The sequence below is a fragment of the Branchiostoma floridae genome, chromosome 13 (genome assembly GCF_000003815.2).
Source record: "Branchiostoma floridae strain S238N-H82 chromosome 13, Bfl_VNyyK, whole genome shotgun sequence".
Taxonomy (NCBI): Eukaryota; Metazoa; Chordata; class Leptocardii; order Amphioxiformes; family Branchiostomatidae; genus Branchiostoma; species Branchiostoma floridae.
In genome coordinates, this window is record NC_049991.1 from 7,399,692 (window position 1) to 7,417,391 (window position 17,700).

Genomic DNA, 17,700 nt, shown 5'->3' on the forward strand with positions numbered 1-17,700 from the left:
CTTAGATGTTAAATTTGATTATGACAAAAATAAAATTGTTCGCTACACGTTAAAAATGAGCGAGGGCCGATAACAAACTTCGAGCAACCTTTAACATATTCCTGATGTCACTCGTTCATAAACTCGTGCGTGCAATGATAATTGGGTTAATAAGCAGCCAAAGGGGACTGACCGATTCAGTCTAAAATTCTGATGATTTCACCGGAAGTAGAAACTACTTTTGCTTGCTCTTATTATATTCATTAAAGGCTTATCTAGCTATTTTCTCACAAATTGTGTGCTTTAACAACATACAGACTACACAATCCGGTGGGCCTTCAGCCTTACCGCTCAGACGGACGGGTCTTCTACTTTGGAGACTACTTCGAACTGGGCACATACACAAACTCCTACCCTGCAAGGGACTACTCTGGAAACATTGCCACCTGCACTGTTACAGTACATGTAAAAGGTGGGGAAACACGCAGCTTTACAACATTACTAAGTAATCTCTGCTAACGCCACAGCAAGCAAATCTTATGAATGCCACCTTCAGGGCTTCTGATTTCATTAATGAAATCCTCTGCAGACTCCAAATCTAATGCGAAATGGTGGAAATACAACGCGGGTAAACAACAAGACTGCCATGAATTTTGTGACAAGAATTGAATCGACACAACATGGTATCACAGCCAACAAGTCTTTCATTTCTGTATTCCAAAGGTACTTAAAGTGACACTAGACTAGTATCACCTACCAAGTTGACAACTATAGTCATAGCTTCCACATAGGTGTCACTTTTACTATCGAATTAGTCTCTACATGTTTCTCACTAGTGTTACTTCTACAAGTACAGTCAAGATTACCACATAGCATATTTTCACACTTTGGTACTTTCTCGTTATGTTGATCATGTCCAGAGGGGGATCAATTCTTCGTTTGTTTCCAAGTGGGTGAGAATTAATGAGCAAGCTGATGCCATCCATAACATTTATTTGCTGTGGCCTAATGCTTGAAAACAAATACCTTGCAGCAACATTTTGTCCATCCCTGCCACAACCAACGGACGGCTACGTCACGTGTAGCCAGGGAGAGGCAGAGGGATCGGTATGCCGGTACAGCTGTCAGACGGGCTTCGCAAGAACATCTGGCACCGAAGTACGGGCCTGCATCAACGGGTACTGGACCGGATCTCAAGTCGTGTGTTCCAGTAGGTGCATTTGCTTGAGCCCTATAAACGGCTTTATATGCAGCATGCAACTATTTTAAGAAAACCAGTCGCCTTTTTAAGGACTTAAAGCTCCTTTGACACATTTGACTAGCTTCGACAGTATATGTTCTTGATCACGAAAAGATAGCCAGAAGCGTATTTTTTCCGACATTTGACTGGGCTCAAGGACCTCGGCCAATCTCTAAAAATCGCACGATCATTGAGAGAACGCCGTTCGACTCGTCGGTTGAAAGATTTTGCTGCTATGTGACTCTTACATGTATAGGGCAGTAGAAAAAAAAACATATCATTACGTACGTTTAGAACAACTATCTCATACAAGACGGCATTGTGGTATAGTTATTGTTGTTATCGAACACAATTATAGCCTATTTTCCAAATCTTTGACATCTTTCTGCAAATCAACTAATCCAAGTTTTTTTAAGTGGACATTTGTGGGAAATTATTTCTTTGTGTTGATTTGCATTCCCTGAGTATTGACCTAGACGGTCTTTTTTGTAACTTAAGTTCAGGACTGTGGCATACCACCGGCTGCCCCACCTAACAGCAGAATGGCCTGCACACGTAGCACTTACTACGGTAGCATCTGTACGTACGAGTGCGAGGATGGGTATTTCCCGGCAAATAACAGCACGTACATCCCATCGGTTCAGAGGTCATGTCTTGCCTCACGCGTATGGACCAACACTACTGATACTGAGTTCTCCTGTGTAGGTAAGTAGACATTTCTTTCCATCACATCTTATCATATAATCAAGTAGCCTAATGGCATGTGCATTGACCAATGAGAAGACTTCACTGTGCCATAACTACCGATCATTACTACGTATACTCTACATGAATCCAACTTACACATAAAAGTGTACCAGACGTGGTCCTTTTACATTGACCTATCAATTGACAGATGTTTCAAGTTGTGTAGCATAAAAGTTTTGCGTATGTCACACAGGACATGCCTTGGCTCTTGTGTCGTTTTATGTTTGCTTATATAGCTATGTGATAATAACTTCGCCCACCCGGTGGTTTATGTGACGGTTATAGAAACCGACCATGGTTTCATTTACGGATCGTATACAACTAACCGATTAACCAAATATTGACCTAGTATCAATAACCCAATATCAACTAGTCATCATTAACCCAACATTAACCAATTGGGGAATGTAAGATGCAGCACCCCTTTGTTCATCGTAGTTTTGAAAAGGTTTTGTATGTATAATTCTTAACCATCTTCTCTTTCTTTCAAAGATGTGGAAGCACCTACCTTTCCCAACTGCCCCTCCCCGATTTCTGCCCAAGCGGAAAAGGGAACCGTTTCGGCCTTTGTGTCCTGGGCTGCACCAGGAGCTGAAGACAACTCGGGTGAAGACGTCCACGTTTCACAGACTGTGGGTCAACCTCCAGGGTCACGATTTGAGGAGGGTTTTCACACCATAGTTTACACAGCGACGGATTCAGTCATGAACTCCGCAAACTGTTCATTTACAGTCACCGTAACAAGTAAGTAGTTTCCTTACATGTACCGCGTAATGCTTCAGTAACAATTAGTAAGGGGCCCGGCAGGGTAGTATATACGGGCTAATTCTTTGCTCTTTCGGGCCGGGCGTTACCCCTACGTAGCCGGCCCCGCGGAACACCCTGCAGCTACCGCTTTATTTTGTGGCACGACCGGGCCCCAGGTTGATTTTAACCTTAGGCCTGCTAACAGTTAGATGCCGAACGCTAATCGTGAGAACATCTGGAGGTAACCCTGCAGTATACGGCAATCCAATGGGATACATTTTTGGCTTCCGGGCCCGGCCGGGGCTACATCCCCTACCGATACAGGCAACGTGTGCTAATGTTATTGTAGCATAACTGTACTCAGTTTAATGTTGTGGACTTGCTTTTAGAATTTTACATTCGTTGGCAAAACACAATTTGCCCCCATTATAAATAACACGCAATGTATGTTCAGACCCTTGTTAGTTACATAATATGATTGGGCACTTTCACTTCTTAACATTTTAGTCACTGTTGTTAAATTCATGAACTGAATTGAAGGTATCCCATTCTGTTCATGAACTTAAGGTATCTTCCGAATATATAAGTGAATCTTCATTTGTATGGTAGCAATGTCGTTACCTAGTACCTTGCAGTGGACGGCAAGATCAGTGAGAAGTTTTCTACATGTACTTAATAATACGTCTGGGTATAATGCGCCATAATGATATGGTAGCGTCATGAACTGTAGTGTTATTTAATGGACGTTTAAAACTAAGACATGACAAGATACACGTTTATCATTTACCAGCTCCGAAGTGCTCCCGATTGCAAACTCTTCAGTATGCAAGCATCCTTTGTGACAACCAATACAACTATGGTTCTACGTGCACCTACACCTGTGATGAGGGATACTTCCTCAACGGAGATCCGACCACAACATGTGAGCTAGACCTGAGTACAGATGCCACTTACTGGACCCATTCTGCAAGCCAACACAACTGCCAGCGTAAGTTGGTATCAAACGTCATTTACAATAGAAAGCTTGACAGAGAAAATGTGCAATTTGGTACTCCATCCTCTATTTTTCATATCATGCAGCTTTGGAGAGGAATATATACATGTATTATCTTATCATCACCATCGTCGCCCACTCCCTTAAGCTAAGAGCACAACCCGCCGTACGTACAATTTGTCCGTACGTTTTTTGGGAGGCCACCTCTGCCACGTATGTCTGTAAACTTTCAGGCTGTACAGGGCAAGCGCGTCGCCCGTACTGGCACGTACGGGGGGCGAATCCGCAGTTTTGGCAAAGTTCTACGGCGTGTCTGCGTGCTCCAAACTCCATCGGATTGCCTACGAGTTCGTACGTAGGCGGTACTTACCACTTACGGATCCCAAAAGATTGCCTACGTTTCGACACGTAGACAGCACGTATTTGCACGTACGGTCGGATGTGCCCTTAGCTTTACACTGGGTTCTACAACATTACATTGAATCCGTATCTCTCTATATATACAGATAGGAGTCAAACCTGTGTATATTCTTTACGTTGCAGCTGTTCAGTGTCCACAACTTCCGTCCATACAAAACGGTGGATGGTTGGTCAACACAACGTGCAGCAATACCTTCGGCAGCTACTGCTACTTCCAATGTGATCCTGGCTATAAGCTACAGGGTGATAGCACCGTCTCCTGCAAGGCGTCCACTCCTGGCCAGAGCACGGGAGTCTGGGATGGCAACATCCCCACTTGCATCGGTACGTTAAAATTGACTCAAAGATAAAACTTGATTCCCTGGGCAATTTCAATGCAAGGGGAATATTGTATAGTATTATACTGTTGCAAGTTCCTTGAGGGTAGAAGAAAATGATGCATTTTTGCTTCTTTTGCATCCTCACATTTCATGCAAACACCCATGAAAACTGTTGGGGGGGGGGGGGCAATATCATTGATAAATTATGCTTTATTTTTATATGACTTTTATTCGGTAAGGATATCGCGGGCAATCAAACACAACTGTATGTCGTCCTTACTGCAGAAGCTTTAAGGCAATAAACACATAATCGTATCTCATAATACTGTAAATGCATTTAAGTTCGCGGGGATTTAATTTCGCGGTAGCGAGAAAAAGGACTTTTCGCGGTGAATTTAAGTTCGCGGTAACGCCATAGACTGCAGTCTAACACCATGATAGAAAAATGGTCGCGGTGGTTTCAATTTCGCGGTGAAGTGGTCACCACGAAAACCGTGAATATCAATGCACCGCGAACATTTCTGCATTTACAGTATGCCATATCTCTCAACATGAGATTAGTGAAAGACATGTTTGTTCCTTTCCACACAGAGTCGACTTGTTCGCCGCTTGGACCCATCGCAAATGGGAGAATAGTCTTTGATCAAGACTGTCCTTTCGGTAACGTCTTTTCTGCTGGAAGTGTCTGTGGTGTCTCCTGTAGTCCTGGTCATGTTCTGATCGGCTCAAGTTTCCTGACGTGTCTCTTGGACGGAACTTGGAATGCCAGTCTTCCATCTTGTGAAGGTATGTGTTCTTTCTTGAGGAACTCTCACTTGCTTGCTCTATTGAAAACCCTTTCTTATAAGCTAGCTAGGATTTTCAATAATTGCACAGTAATATTGTATGCAGTATAACAGTTTTGATAATTGCACAGTTAATACATGCATCGACAACTCTTGACTTATCCCAAATACATCATGACATTCAGTGAGGTTCTCCAAGACTTTTAATGAATGTAATTCTTTTTATATCCAAAGTTATTACCTGCGATAGTGCTGGCCTACCTACACCGACCAATGGCTATAAACTGGGCTGTTCTAATAGTGAGGAACCCCATGGTACTACTTGCATCCTCGGATGTAACACTGGCTACGAGCCTGCCATCCCAGTACAACGGACGTGCATAGCAGATGGTAATGGCGTGGGACAGTGGTCGAATGGGACCATCAATTGCAAAGGTATGAAATTATACAGTCAAATACCACTCACACTTATTCAAAACATGTTATTTAGGAGTTGCATCTACATGCATGTCACTCAAATATAGCTACACTTCCCATTGTTTCATCCCTCTCAGAGTTCTAAAAACTGTCACACTTTCTGCCTTGTCCTGTGCTGCTATCTCTCTCAACACCCCTCCATAGTGCATGCGCTATTGGTTTATGTAATTAGAGTCCATCAGCAGACGTCGTTTTAATCTCTGAGGATATTGAACTTCTCTATTGGTCGTCTAGTATGCATGTGTGCTACCATGTGTTAGTCTATACATGCTAAATTAATACCAAACGTTATGAAATCCATACTGATTTGATGATGTCAAAGATACAATGGGGTCCATGCGAAAAACTGCTTTTATGTTCATACCACTGGTAAACATAACTAAAGATACTAACATGAAGTGTGTTTGTTTCCATTGACTCTGTCTCTTTTCTGGAACAATGACGGAACCGAAAGTCTTAAATGATCAGTTTGAAAGTCATACAATGTATCAAACTGTTTATATTTGTTGTTCTTAATATCTAGAGATCAAGTGTAGGCACCTTCCCAAGCCAAACAATGGAAACATCACAGCCTGCTATCATGACGGCGTCAGGACTGAACCAGAGCAGAGTCAGAGTGTCGGAGCAGTGTGCAGTACCATGTGCAACGAGGGATACACGGCTGCGGGATCGGCAGAGAGAACATGTCTACCCGGGGGAGGATGGAATGGCACGGAGCTGCGTTGTCGGGGTAAGGCATGAAGTGAAACACGTAGTATCCAACTAGAATTATACACACCTACACAATCTATAAATGTATACCACTGTATCAATTGTGCTAGCTTCGACGTCCATCCTAGTATGTAAGGAATAAACCAAATACCTCACACCTTCCTGCAACCATGTCCATTTCACTCATTACATACTCTACTTCGGGTTCCTGAATCAACAGCAACATTACTTTTCTACATGCTTGTGGGACAAATTTAAACCCGGGCCAAAGTGTTTCCTCAGCTAATCTGCAAGATTCTACTATAAACTTATTGAAGCTCCGTCTACCATCAATATCATAGGTACACTAATCATGAAACTAATTTATGCTACACATTGCCACTGTTTAGACTTAGCGCCACCAGTGTTGCAGTGCCCAGATGAGATCATACTGGTCGCTAACGAAGGTCAGGACACAGCTACGGTGGACTGGCATTGGGAACCAGTTCTGGTGAGTCATGGTACCTACTACATAATCAACAACATACGAGCGTAATTGTCGCTCTGGTTCTTTTTTTTTGTCCCTAGCTACAGCTTTGTACCTTTTGCGTTACAGAATCGTAAATTTGTAACACAATATCAAATTTGATATGTGGCACCACTTAGCGGAAATAATGGAGAAACTCGTATAGGGGAAAATAGTATAGACCCAACTGCGCATTCAAAAATAAGACTAAGACATTATACTCCCTCTTCGCCGATAGCTGTTGCCGTGCTTTCTCTTGCTGCGGTCGCTCCGACCGACGCATAACGGATTGTTAGGAAAGAAACTAAACCTTTTTACGCGTTGACGTGTATGTTTTGTTGTCTTTTCAATCACGCTTTTACATTTTGTATAGTATGAAATTAAAGGTTACGCACATCCTTTTAGGTCTGACTGAGAGCGCAGTGCTGTTGCCGTCTATCTCACAATACTGATTAATATGCCCATTTCGTCTCATCAATTCTAGGCAAATGATGCCGGAAAAGACATAGTTTCTGCTTTGTCTGGATCAACAACCAGAGAAACCGAATTACCCGAAGGACGACATTTTTTCACGTACGAGGCAACCGACGCAGCTGGCAACAGAGCGTCCTGCACTATGGCAATTGACGTCAGAGGTGAGACATTAATTTCAATTTTGCTGATGTCTAAATTGAAAAAGCCTCATTGCACCCCAAGGGAAACAGCCTTGTCAATTTGGGCCAATCTTACAGACTCTGCGTAGGCTACGCACTGAAACAGTATTGTAGTGGAGTAATGGTTATTATGACACACAACAGTATATACTATTGAGGCATTCCCGTAGTGAAGGAACACTCGCGTACCTGCCTAAGTGTCTAATCCTTTAAATCTTCTTCTTGTCGTTTTTCATGTTGCAAGGTCCCTGGCTCTAGTTTCTTATGATGCCACCTTTCGTTTGTGATATCGAAGGGCAACAAATTTCTGCATAAAACAATACGATTACATTTTGCTATAATTTGCTGCATAATAATATTCAATTTGGTATTTCTCAAACATCAAAAAGAAACACATAACACGGAACAATATATAATGTTGAGTATTTCTTTGACATGCCATGCATCTTTTCAGTGATTCGGTGTCCAGGATTGCCGTCAGTCGTCAACGGTGTCACCACGCTTGTGGCAGGAAAAGGAACGTGTTCTGGAGGTTCCGTACGGGGCAGTCAGTGTGAGGTGACGTGTGATGCAGGCTACAGCATGGCTGATGGGTCTACGGTAACGACTAGGACGTGCCATAGAACTGGAAATGACACCTTACAGGCCAGTTGGACAGGCCCTGTACCCGTCTGCACAGGTATGAGCATCAGTGAAAGCTTTATGTACTACCGGTGAACACCTATATTGTTATTGAGAACGTTCTAGGTCGGGAGGTTATTTGTGTTTTCAAGGAGTTGATGAAAGCTCATTTATGCTTTCTATTGGAGTCGGCATCTCCGTGGTACTGAAACGCCATCTAGTAATCCATGGTAGTAAAGCAGCATTTGATACCAGAAAGTGTCAAAATCCCAAGATGGCGACGCCCGTCGATTCGGTCCAGTTAGATTTTGCTATCATCAAACTTCTGTTTGGACATGATCTTTGTATATTATGTATATAGGCGACTCTAGCAACTTGCTGCTTTCTATCCACAGGCGTAACATGCCCTCTACCAACTCTCGTCAACGGTTTTGTCTTTGGCTGTAATCCCCCGGAAGCTATCTATGGTGCCAGTTGTGAGTTCCATTGCAACCGGGGTTACAAGGGACCGGCAAACGAGACAGCTGTCACCAGAACGTGTAGAGGAAACGGAACTTTTACTGGAGAGCCACTTCTGTGTCATCGTAAGTATCATGGAGAACACCATTCAAAATACATTACAAGATCTAGACGTATTACCAGACAGCTTTATTCACCCTTCACCATTTAGACTAGATAAATATCATATATATATATCACCTTTTTCAACAGCAATCAAGTGCTCCGGTCTTCCCACTGTGGAAAATGGCATGGTCATCCCAGCGACATGTTTGTCTCCTTCTGTATCAAACGGGGAGATCTGTATTTTCAACTGTGACCCAGGGTACTCCATAATGGGGCCCTTCAGCAAGCAATGCCTTACCGATGGCAGGTGGAGCGATACCAGGAAAACATCGTGCAAAGGTGAGTAGCAAAGAAACGCGCACACAGTCAACATACGAGTTGTATCTTTGATGTAAACTTTGAAACCCCTGTCACTGCTAGCTAACCGTGGCCTTCTGGCCTTTTCATAACGATTTTTGGTTCGTAGCTTGTCGTGAGCAAGGTCATCTTTGCTTGGGTTTGGTTGACGAGGTTTCCTTCAAGATCAAGTCCTTAAAACCCATCTTCTCCAGTCGACTATTCAAACTCGGGAAAGTTAGTTTTTTCTTATAATTAGATGCGATCAAAGTAACGAGCAGGAGCTCGAATAGGCTGGCTTGTAGGCTGCTCCCAGCCCAGCACTAAACTTTGTTGGGGAATGGTCGGGAAATAAGTCGTGGAAAGGTCGTGAACGCACGACAGGGGCTTCGGTAAATGCACCATTAGTTGAGCCATGTTGCATGCAGGTCACTTGGCCTTTTAGGAAGGGAAATCGTTATTTCTCTAAAACTGTACGAACTCTTTTAGGGATAATAAATTGTTATTCAATTGCTCTCTCAACAGATCATGAGCCACCTAGATTCACCGGCCAATGCCCAACCTACGTTAACGCCATCGGAGACGCAGGAAAGACATCTGCCACCGTTCTATTCACTGAACCAGCAGCAACTGACAACTCCAACTACGTCAATGTATCCAGGTACGAGTGAAGATTTCTATGCATAACGTTATATTTCGATTATATATATATATTTCTTTCCAAATGTGTAACATGTTCATGTTTCATGTTAACTTGTGTTATATGCGTTTGATGTGCTTGCAGGGCAGCGAATCAAAGGGGACCGGGTGACGATTTTCCAGAAGGAACGACTGTAGTCACCTATGTTGCTAAGGACGCTGCGAATAATAGAGCTCAATGTGACGTTTTTGTGGTCGTGAGAGGTAAAACACAAAATCTTCATCAGTTTCCATACGTTATCCAGTAACTTATGATAATGGCTTCCTGTGTGAAAGCTCCTTAATATTGCCTAATATTGATAAATAAATTCAATATCAAAGATGTTAGTTTATGACATGTTTGACTTCAGGGGGATTTGGAAAGACTGGTTTGTCAAGTTCATTTGCTGTTTTCCCATTTGTTATTTCTTAATTTGTTTATTTCAGTGCACAGATGCCCGATGGTACAAGCGCCTGCAAGTGGTGCAGTAAACTGCTCTGGAGACTTTTACGGAAGCAAGTGCCAATACAGGTATTTATCTTGGTGTTGTCATATATGCAAGAAGAACATACAAGTGTCCTCATCAACGTCTTTGCCGCTTTGCATTGCTGGCACATACAAGTGTTTGTGACTATAGTTCTGCATATCCGCGGTGCAAGTTAACAGTGACTCTGCCATACGCCGGTGAATTGGATTATGTCAGCATTAAATATCATTTATATGAGTTTGACAAAACATTAACAGATACTTTACTAAAAGGACGTTGTGTATCTAATAGCTTTTGGTCTCATGCGCATTTTTAGGTGCAACGAGGGGTACATGCTGGATGGCTCGCCTTTCCGCCATTGTGTACTGTCCGCTGACGGTTCCAGCTCATATTGGAACGGCTCACAACCGGTATGCAGAGGTAAGTACGTGCAAAAACTGATTGTTGCTCTGTGACCGGAGCGTAACCTCCGGCGACATTGTTTTATTTTTGTAAAGAAAAATGTAACGCGCGTTCGCATCCGTATCTGTATGTTCCCGTTGTCGCATTCATATGTAGTTTGGCAGGTCGGACGATGATGCACTTTTTTTATAATCAATGAAATGAATTCAGAAATCACCCCTACAAAATGTATGTGTATTCCGGAATGTACTAGTACATATACAAGGACATCATTGGCACCGTTTTCTAATTACCGTTATAAATTTCGCTGGTAGTACATTTGAAACTGTACTGGCCATTGCCAGTCACTCTTTGGTCGTCCTTTATATAATTTTCTACTGACAGAAGCTCTGAGAATAATGTCTATATTGTCCACCTGCTCAAACAGATCCCTGGGTGGTCTTCTTCAACAGTCTAAGTTTGACTGTACTTGAAATACAGATTAAGTCGTGATGTATTATGTTGTACCATTACTTCACAGCTGTTGAGTGCCCAGCGTTAGTAACACCAGCGAATGCTGTTAAGTCTGGCTGTTTTAACGAACCACCCACAACAGAGAGATTCGGAACTGTCTGTTCTTTCTATTGTAACTATGGTTACAGTGGATCGGGGGTCAACAGCGCTAGATGTCTCTCGGATGGGACATGGACCTCCTTCAACTTTGTTTGTGAAAGTAAGAATATAACAAGCTGTACGACATATTGACATATAGTCCCTGCATGATAGCGAAGGCCTGACTTAAAAAGCTTGCTGCTGGAATGCCAAATGTCATGTCCGTAATCCTTATCGGCTATGTGACAGTCTCACAGAAATTCTAATGATTGGACGTCAATAGTGAAAATAAAGTTCTATGCACATTGTAGAGTTTTAGACAGTTACAATTGAGAATCTCTACAAGGCTATGGCTGCTATTGTGTCTGGATGGACTAGATACTAAAAGTGGGGTGAGCCCTGCTTTAGCCAAACACGGCTAACTTCTTCTAGTATTTACTTTATAGGTATTAACATCTGCATATTCGAAGCATCTCCGCTAACATCATTCTCAACATAAATTAGGAGCTTCCTGTAGTCCGTTGGCGCTGCCTGGAGATGTTTCTGCAACACCGTCCTCCTGCCAAGTGTCTCCCGACGTAGGAGACACTTGCATCCTCTCCTGCAGCAGAACTGGTTATAGACTTACGCCTCAGTCCGGTCAGTTCGTCATCTGTCTCGGAGACGGGCAGTGGTCGTCCAACGTTTCATCGTTAGTTTGCTCAGGTATGTTGACTAACTAGCTTTAAGTTGACACAATGCAATGAAAGAAGACCTAATAGCTGAATGTCTCCTATCATATTCTTAATGTACCTTTACCTTAGTACTAGTCTTTTTTACAGCCACCTGAAGGCCTGTATGATATCTTCTTATCTAATATAGTATGAAGACGGCAAATGAGCCAAGTGGAGAGCCGCGAATACACTCAGTGAAAGAGACAGAGAGACAGTGGTAAGGGGTGTAATGTAGTCAAACGTATCATTACCAATTCATTTAATCCACAATTTCTCCTTTATTCCAGACATAGAGAAACCTCGCTTTTCACAGTGTCCGCAAGACCAAATGTTCTACGCCGACCGAGGCTCTCAGTCCACCTTCGTCAATTGGACTGTATCGGCCATTGATAACTCAGGAGAAATTCCAACCGTCACCTGCAGTCAATCACCGGCAGTACTTCCAGCTGGAGATTACCAGGTCTCGTGTACTGCTACCGACGCTACAGGGAACACAGAAACCTGCCTGTTTGACGTCAGAGTCAAAGGTATGTGTGAGTCTGTGCAAGAGAGTACTGGTATAGTAAGCTAACTGATGCGATACGCCTTGAAACATTTAAAAATATGTTTTTGCAGTAGAACCGTCTAATTGCCTAGTAGGTATGCTAGCTGACACAAGATCGAAAGGCTCCATTCCAGGCGTTCTTTGCTAGACGCTGTGTCCAAGTAAATAAAACTTAACACGAGTTTTCTCACTCAATTCAGGTGTACAAATGGGTACGACAAAGGTGGTGGAAGGAGAGGGTTGGGATCTGCCTTCCGATACTGTGTGTGTCACATTTGATAACACACATGTCATATATAACTACCCACTGCCAATGCAGCACCAAAAAGGCTATGCCTATGGGACAACGTATACCTTTACCTTTACTTTTTTAACAATAAAATTGACATTTTATTATCAATACATTTATTTCCTTCCCCAGTAAGACGATGTCAGCAGCTGCTTCCCCCTCTGTACGGATCGTTTGTCGGCACGTGCGACACCGCCTACGGCAGTACCTGCCAGGTGACCTGCACGGCTGGCTACCAACTTGAAGGGTCAGATACCGCAACATGTGAGATGCAGGGAAACAACGCCGTTTGGGACAGGGCTACTAATCCTGTTTGCCAAGGTTAGTTCCTTGTCTATCATAAAGTGCAAGAATTTGGTATCTGGACTACCTTGAGATATTTTTTTCTGCTTTGCTACTTTTCCTGTCGTTTTGAAGCATTCACCTTTTATCTAGTCTAAAAACGAATAATCACGTTGCTGGAAACGAGGTTCAACTAATGACGATGAAGGATTTACATTCAGGTAGCAAGATACGGAAGATTAAAATCTAACCAAGCAATTGGATTGATTTATAGACGATCAGTTCACATATCTGTTAGGTTGTTGATAATTAATTGCTATGTTGTACGCTAATTTAAGTGAATAATTTAGTTTTATTCAGAGTATTGCATAGTTGTTTATTACAGCATGATTTTATGTAATATAGATATCTACTTGTCCTTAATCAATCTAAACATCATCGAAAAAACATACCTGTAAAACTTTATCTGACAGCACTACGCTGCTCCCCACTGTCAACGCCTGCAAACGTCGGTGTGTTCCCTTCAACCTGTGGCGGGCCGGGTGACGTCCACAGGGGTACCGCGTGCAGCTTCGACTGTCGGTCAGGATACCAACTAGAAGGCGATGGACGTACCATCACGTGCAACCTCGATGGAGCGTGGGATAGAAATGAAACCCTGGTCCCAAGTGGATGTAAAGGTATTGCTTGCTCTTTTTTTTCTATTTTTGGTTTTGGATAGACAATTACAATGCCGTACCGCGCCCAAATTAGTAATCCATATCAACAGTGCCACTTACAGAGTACAGGTCCTTTTTCTTCCCTGACCAATGTAAAATCAGGTACCCATTTCATTTTACACCAGGGTGAAATGAGGAAGGCCTTTCCCAAGGGCACAACGTCGGCGACACTGCGAATGTCGAACTTGGGACCTCTAGATTCCGAGCCGAACGCTCTACCAGTTACGCCACACACGTTGCTTACTCTTTCCTACTAAATCGACGAGCTTGTCTTAACATGGTATTTATGCTTTGAAAGGGCGTTGCTGTTTTCTTGTAAATGGTCGACTGTAGTCGCAATACCGCTGCAGCGATGACCAGTCAGTACCATATTCGAGCATTTCATAATGTTTTGCGGACAACCTTTTCTGACTTCAAAAGAATTAACAAAGATTCGACAGTATTTCTCCCCTGAAAATGTACCTATTCATATTTGACGGGGCCCGTTGACCTAAGAATATCGGACGATCCCTAGTAGCGGTCGACAACGGCCACGCATGCGAATGTTCCGGTAAAAACAGCCTTATAGAGCTCGAGCTCCCAAGCCTGGCGGGTGAACTATTTCCATGCTCGTGCTGCGTGATATGGTTATGTGGTTGTCTTGTCTTTATTGCATCAATATCAACGTGTAGCCTTCTGTGACTGACAATATGTATTTTATTACTTAACTCAGATATCACAGCACCAACACTGTTGACTTGCCCTGGACCCCAATACGGCACCATCACCGACAGTTCGTTCCTTGGAGTCTCCGTGTCCTTTGACATCCCACGAGCCACGGACAACTCGGGGGAGACCTTAAGCATCACCAAGCTACCTGTAGACATTACGTCACCTTACAACTTTACGGCAGACACGGTCGTGACGTACGAGTTCCGCGACTCCGGTGGCAATTCGGTCACGTGTACCTTTATGGTCTACATTAAAGGTAAAACTATGTAATTATTACATATTATATACAGTACTAGTATGCGTGAGCAGCCAGCTAGCTTTGTTTGCTTTATTGGTCAATCCCCCTTTGAATAATTGACAACCGGATTGAAATTTAGTTATGAGAGTTAGGGAAATCCACGAATGGCCCCGGGTCACTTAATCCTTTATAACTGCATGCTGACGGCGTTCAATTGCAAGCACACAGGTATTAAAAAGCTCTATCCTGTTAAACTGCTTCCAAGACATATTCGATACCGGAAAAGCGCATGATGTAATGGAAAAACGCCAAATGCCTATTTTATTGATCATTAGTGGATGAGGATGGGAAAGGGAAACAATAAGAGGGACTAGAAGATGGGATGTGTTATGATAATTTGTGTTGTCCCTTCTGAGTATTTTATCTACATTCTTGTACGGCGATAATTTGGCATCTTATACTGAAGACTCATCTCAAGTTTAGGTAACTGTATCTCGTATTCCGAGCTGTGTCCACCTTATGGTATAATTCCAAATGCATGGTTATCATCTTCTTTTCTCAGGAGAACTTCCTCCAAACGTCGTCTTCTGTCCGGACGACCTCACCATCACAGCCACTGATCGCCTTGCTGAAGTGTCCTGGCCAGAGCCCGTGTTCGACGATCCAACGGGCGGCGACTTGGATGTCTCCGCCAACATAGCAAATAACGGCTCCCTCCCCTGGGGAGACCACTCCGTCACTTATACTGCCACCAACGTCGACAACGGCAAAAGTGTCACCTGTACTTTTCTTGTCATCGTGCGACGTAGGTATTTTGTTGTTAAACTTTGAAACTTTATTTCTCAATCAACTTTGCAATCCTCGTAGAGGCTGAATTGCATTGATTTTACAACACTCATAAACTCGTCATAACACTTCAATCAACATCATTACATTTCAATAATTTAAGATAAAAGCAGCATAAATAATATCAAATATAGAATCTTAAAATCTAGTGACATCAGCAATTAGATGAACAGAAAGCTTGTCACATTTTTCTTTACATTTTTTTTCATATCATGTCATTTGTCTAGCTATGTGAAATGATTCTATTGAAGTGCATAGAATAAATTACTGCTTAGGTAGCAAACTATGCGAAATGTGTATCTAAATTTCAAAGATTAAATTATATCCAAAATGCAATAATTCGCAATATCGCACGGCATAAGTCAAAGTCGTTTCCATTCGCTGACCAAAGGTACTCATTGAGCTACCTTTTTTTCCCAGCTGTTGCATGTCCCCCGCTGAATCCTCCACTTCACGGTGCCCTGGCCTGCGATACATGGGTGTACGGCAAATTCTGCTCCATGTTCTGCAGCGCTCAATATGATATTCCCAGGGGGTCAAACCCAGGTGACAAGTACATATGCGGGGCTAGCGGAATTTGGTCACCCCCTCCCCCTGTGCCTGATTGTGTCAGTAGCTTCAGGCCAAATCGTTTCGTCTTGCCTTCCGAGCTACATTACTTCTCGGGAGACTGCTCGGATCCGAGCGTCCAAGCCGATATCGCCCAGCGGTTCGTCACCATTTTGAACGGCTCTGACTTTGGCAGCGCTTGTTCAGATTCTGTAGGTTGTTCATGGGAAAACGTAGAAGTTGTCTGCGGGGCCAATTCGAGACGACGCTCTCTTGGGAGACAAAGCAAGCTGGTAACAGGACAGATGACCGACATTAGCAGTCGTTCATCGGGACAGTACCTACTCACGATGAAGTTTTCCTTGGTAGTGAACATGACTGATGACGACCCCAACCTGTCGTCAGTAGATAGGTATTATGCAGCTGACGATCAGCTTCTCATGATGACAGATGTCATTCAGGCGGAAATCTATTCCGGAGACTTTGATGTAAGTGTCCCAGGACTCTCTCTTCAAGTCGATCAGAACTCTCTGACGTACGGTTGGTCTGAGCTAGACTGTCCCAAAGGGTATGCAGAACAGCCCGACAGCATGAACTGTGGTGTGTACCTTTTAGTTGTTATTTCGTTGTTTCGTTGGTATTGTAATTTAATTGGTGTTTTTGATTATCCTGGTTATCCTGAGTGTGGTAAGTTGGACAGTTTGCCGGGATAAAAGATAGAAATGGTGTAATAGGATACTTACTATATAGAGAATTGGATGTCTAGTTTACATGATATATTTAAGAAACACCGTTGCATTTGTTTGTTTTCCAACCGTTTGCGTCAGCTTGTCCTACATTGGCTTCATGTTAAGGATGTGTCTAGAAATAAAATAGACCCTAGACACGATTGGACCAGAAAGAAATCACTAACTGATGTTGATACACGTCCAGTTGGATGTCCCACTGGCACGTTCTATGACGAAGACGCGGACGACTGTCTCAAGTGTTCTGTCGGCTACTACCAAGACGAAGAGGGCCAGTTCCAATGCAAGACCTGCCCTCTGGGAACTTCAACCATCGATGAAGGCGCAAGGAACCTCACGGAATGTCTAGGTACTTGTGCTATCGTTTCAAGTAAATGTATGAGTACAAAGCTGAGGTGTACGTTAATGTCCAACAGCTAGTATTGGAAGCACTTCTTCTTTTGAGAATCTATCTATTTCAACATCATTTAGCATCCATTGGCTAATTCAACATTTTGCTTTGATCAGAATGTCACATACAAATGTTGATAAAACAAAACTGTGGGTACAAATCTAAATTTTCTACAAAAGGCAAAATCTCCTCTGGTCTTTTCTGCATTTTTTGTATTTTCATATATTACCCTTTTTAGATGTTTTTATGACTTTCCTTTCAGACTTATGTCCTCCAGGAAGCTACTCCAACACACGTGTCGTGCCTTGCACCAAGTGTGACATCGGCTACTACCAAGACCAGGAGGGGCATACGATCTGCAACAGATGCAATGCTTCTTTCTCTACCCTGACAATCGGTTCCTCAAGTGAATCT

General features: G+C 43.0%; 1 protein-coding gene across 1 annotated transcript; it reads left to right on the forward strand.

Annotated features, from left to right (window-relative positions):
- Positions 1–1,761: 1,761 nt before the first annotated feature.
- On the forward strand, positions 1,762–17,315 carry LOC118429418 (sushi, von Willebrand factor type A, EGF and pentraxin domain-containing protein 1-like). Its single transcript, XM_035839905.1, has 22 exons — positions 1,762–1,924; positions 2,459–2,710; positions 3,504–3,701; positions 4,251–4,451; positions 5,039–5,233; positions 5,467–5,667; positions 6,233–6,439; positions 6,810–6,910; positions 7,410–7,560; positions 8,033–8,257; positions 8,911–9,102; positions 9,625–9,760; positions 9,884–10,002; positions 10,225–10,309; positions 10,582–10,685; positions 11,188–11,379; positions 12,259–12,498; positions 12,937–13,125; positions 14,518–14,772; positions 15,317–15,559; positions 16,021–16,749; positions 17,083–17,315. Exons 1-22 carry the CDS (start codon positions 1,762–1,764, stop codon positions 17,313–17,315), a joined length of 4,611 nt encoding a protein of 1,536 aa, XP_035695798.1.
- Positions 17,316–17,700: the final 385 nt, after the last annotated feature.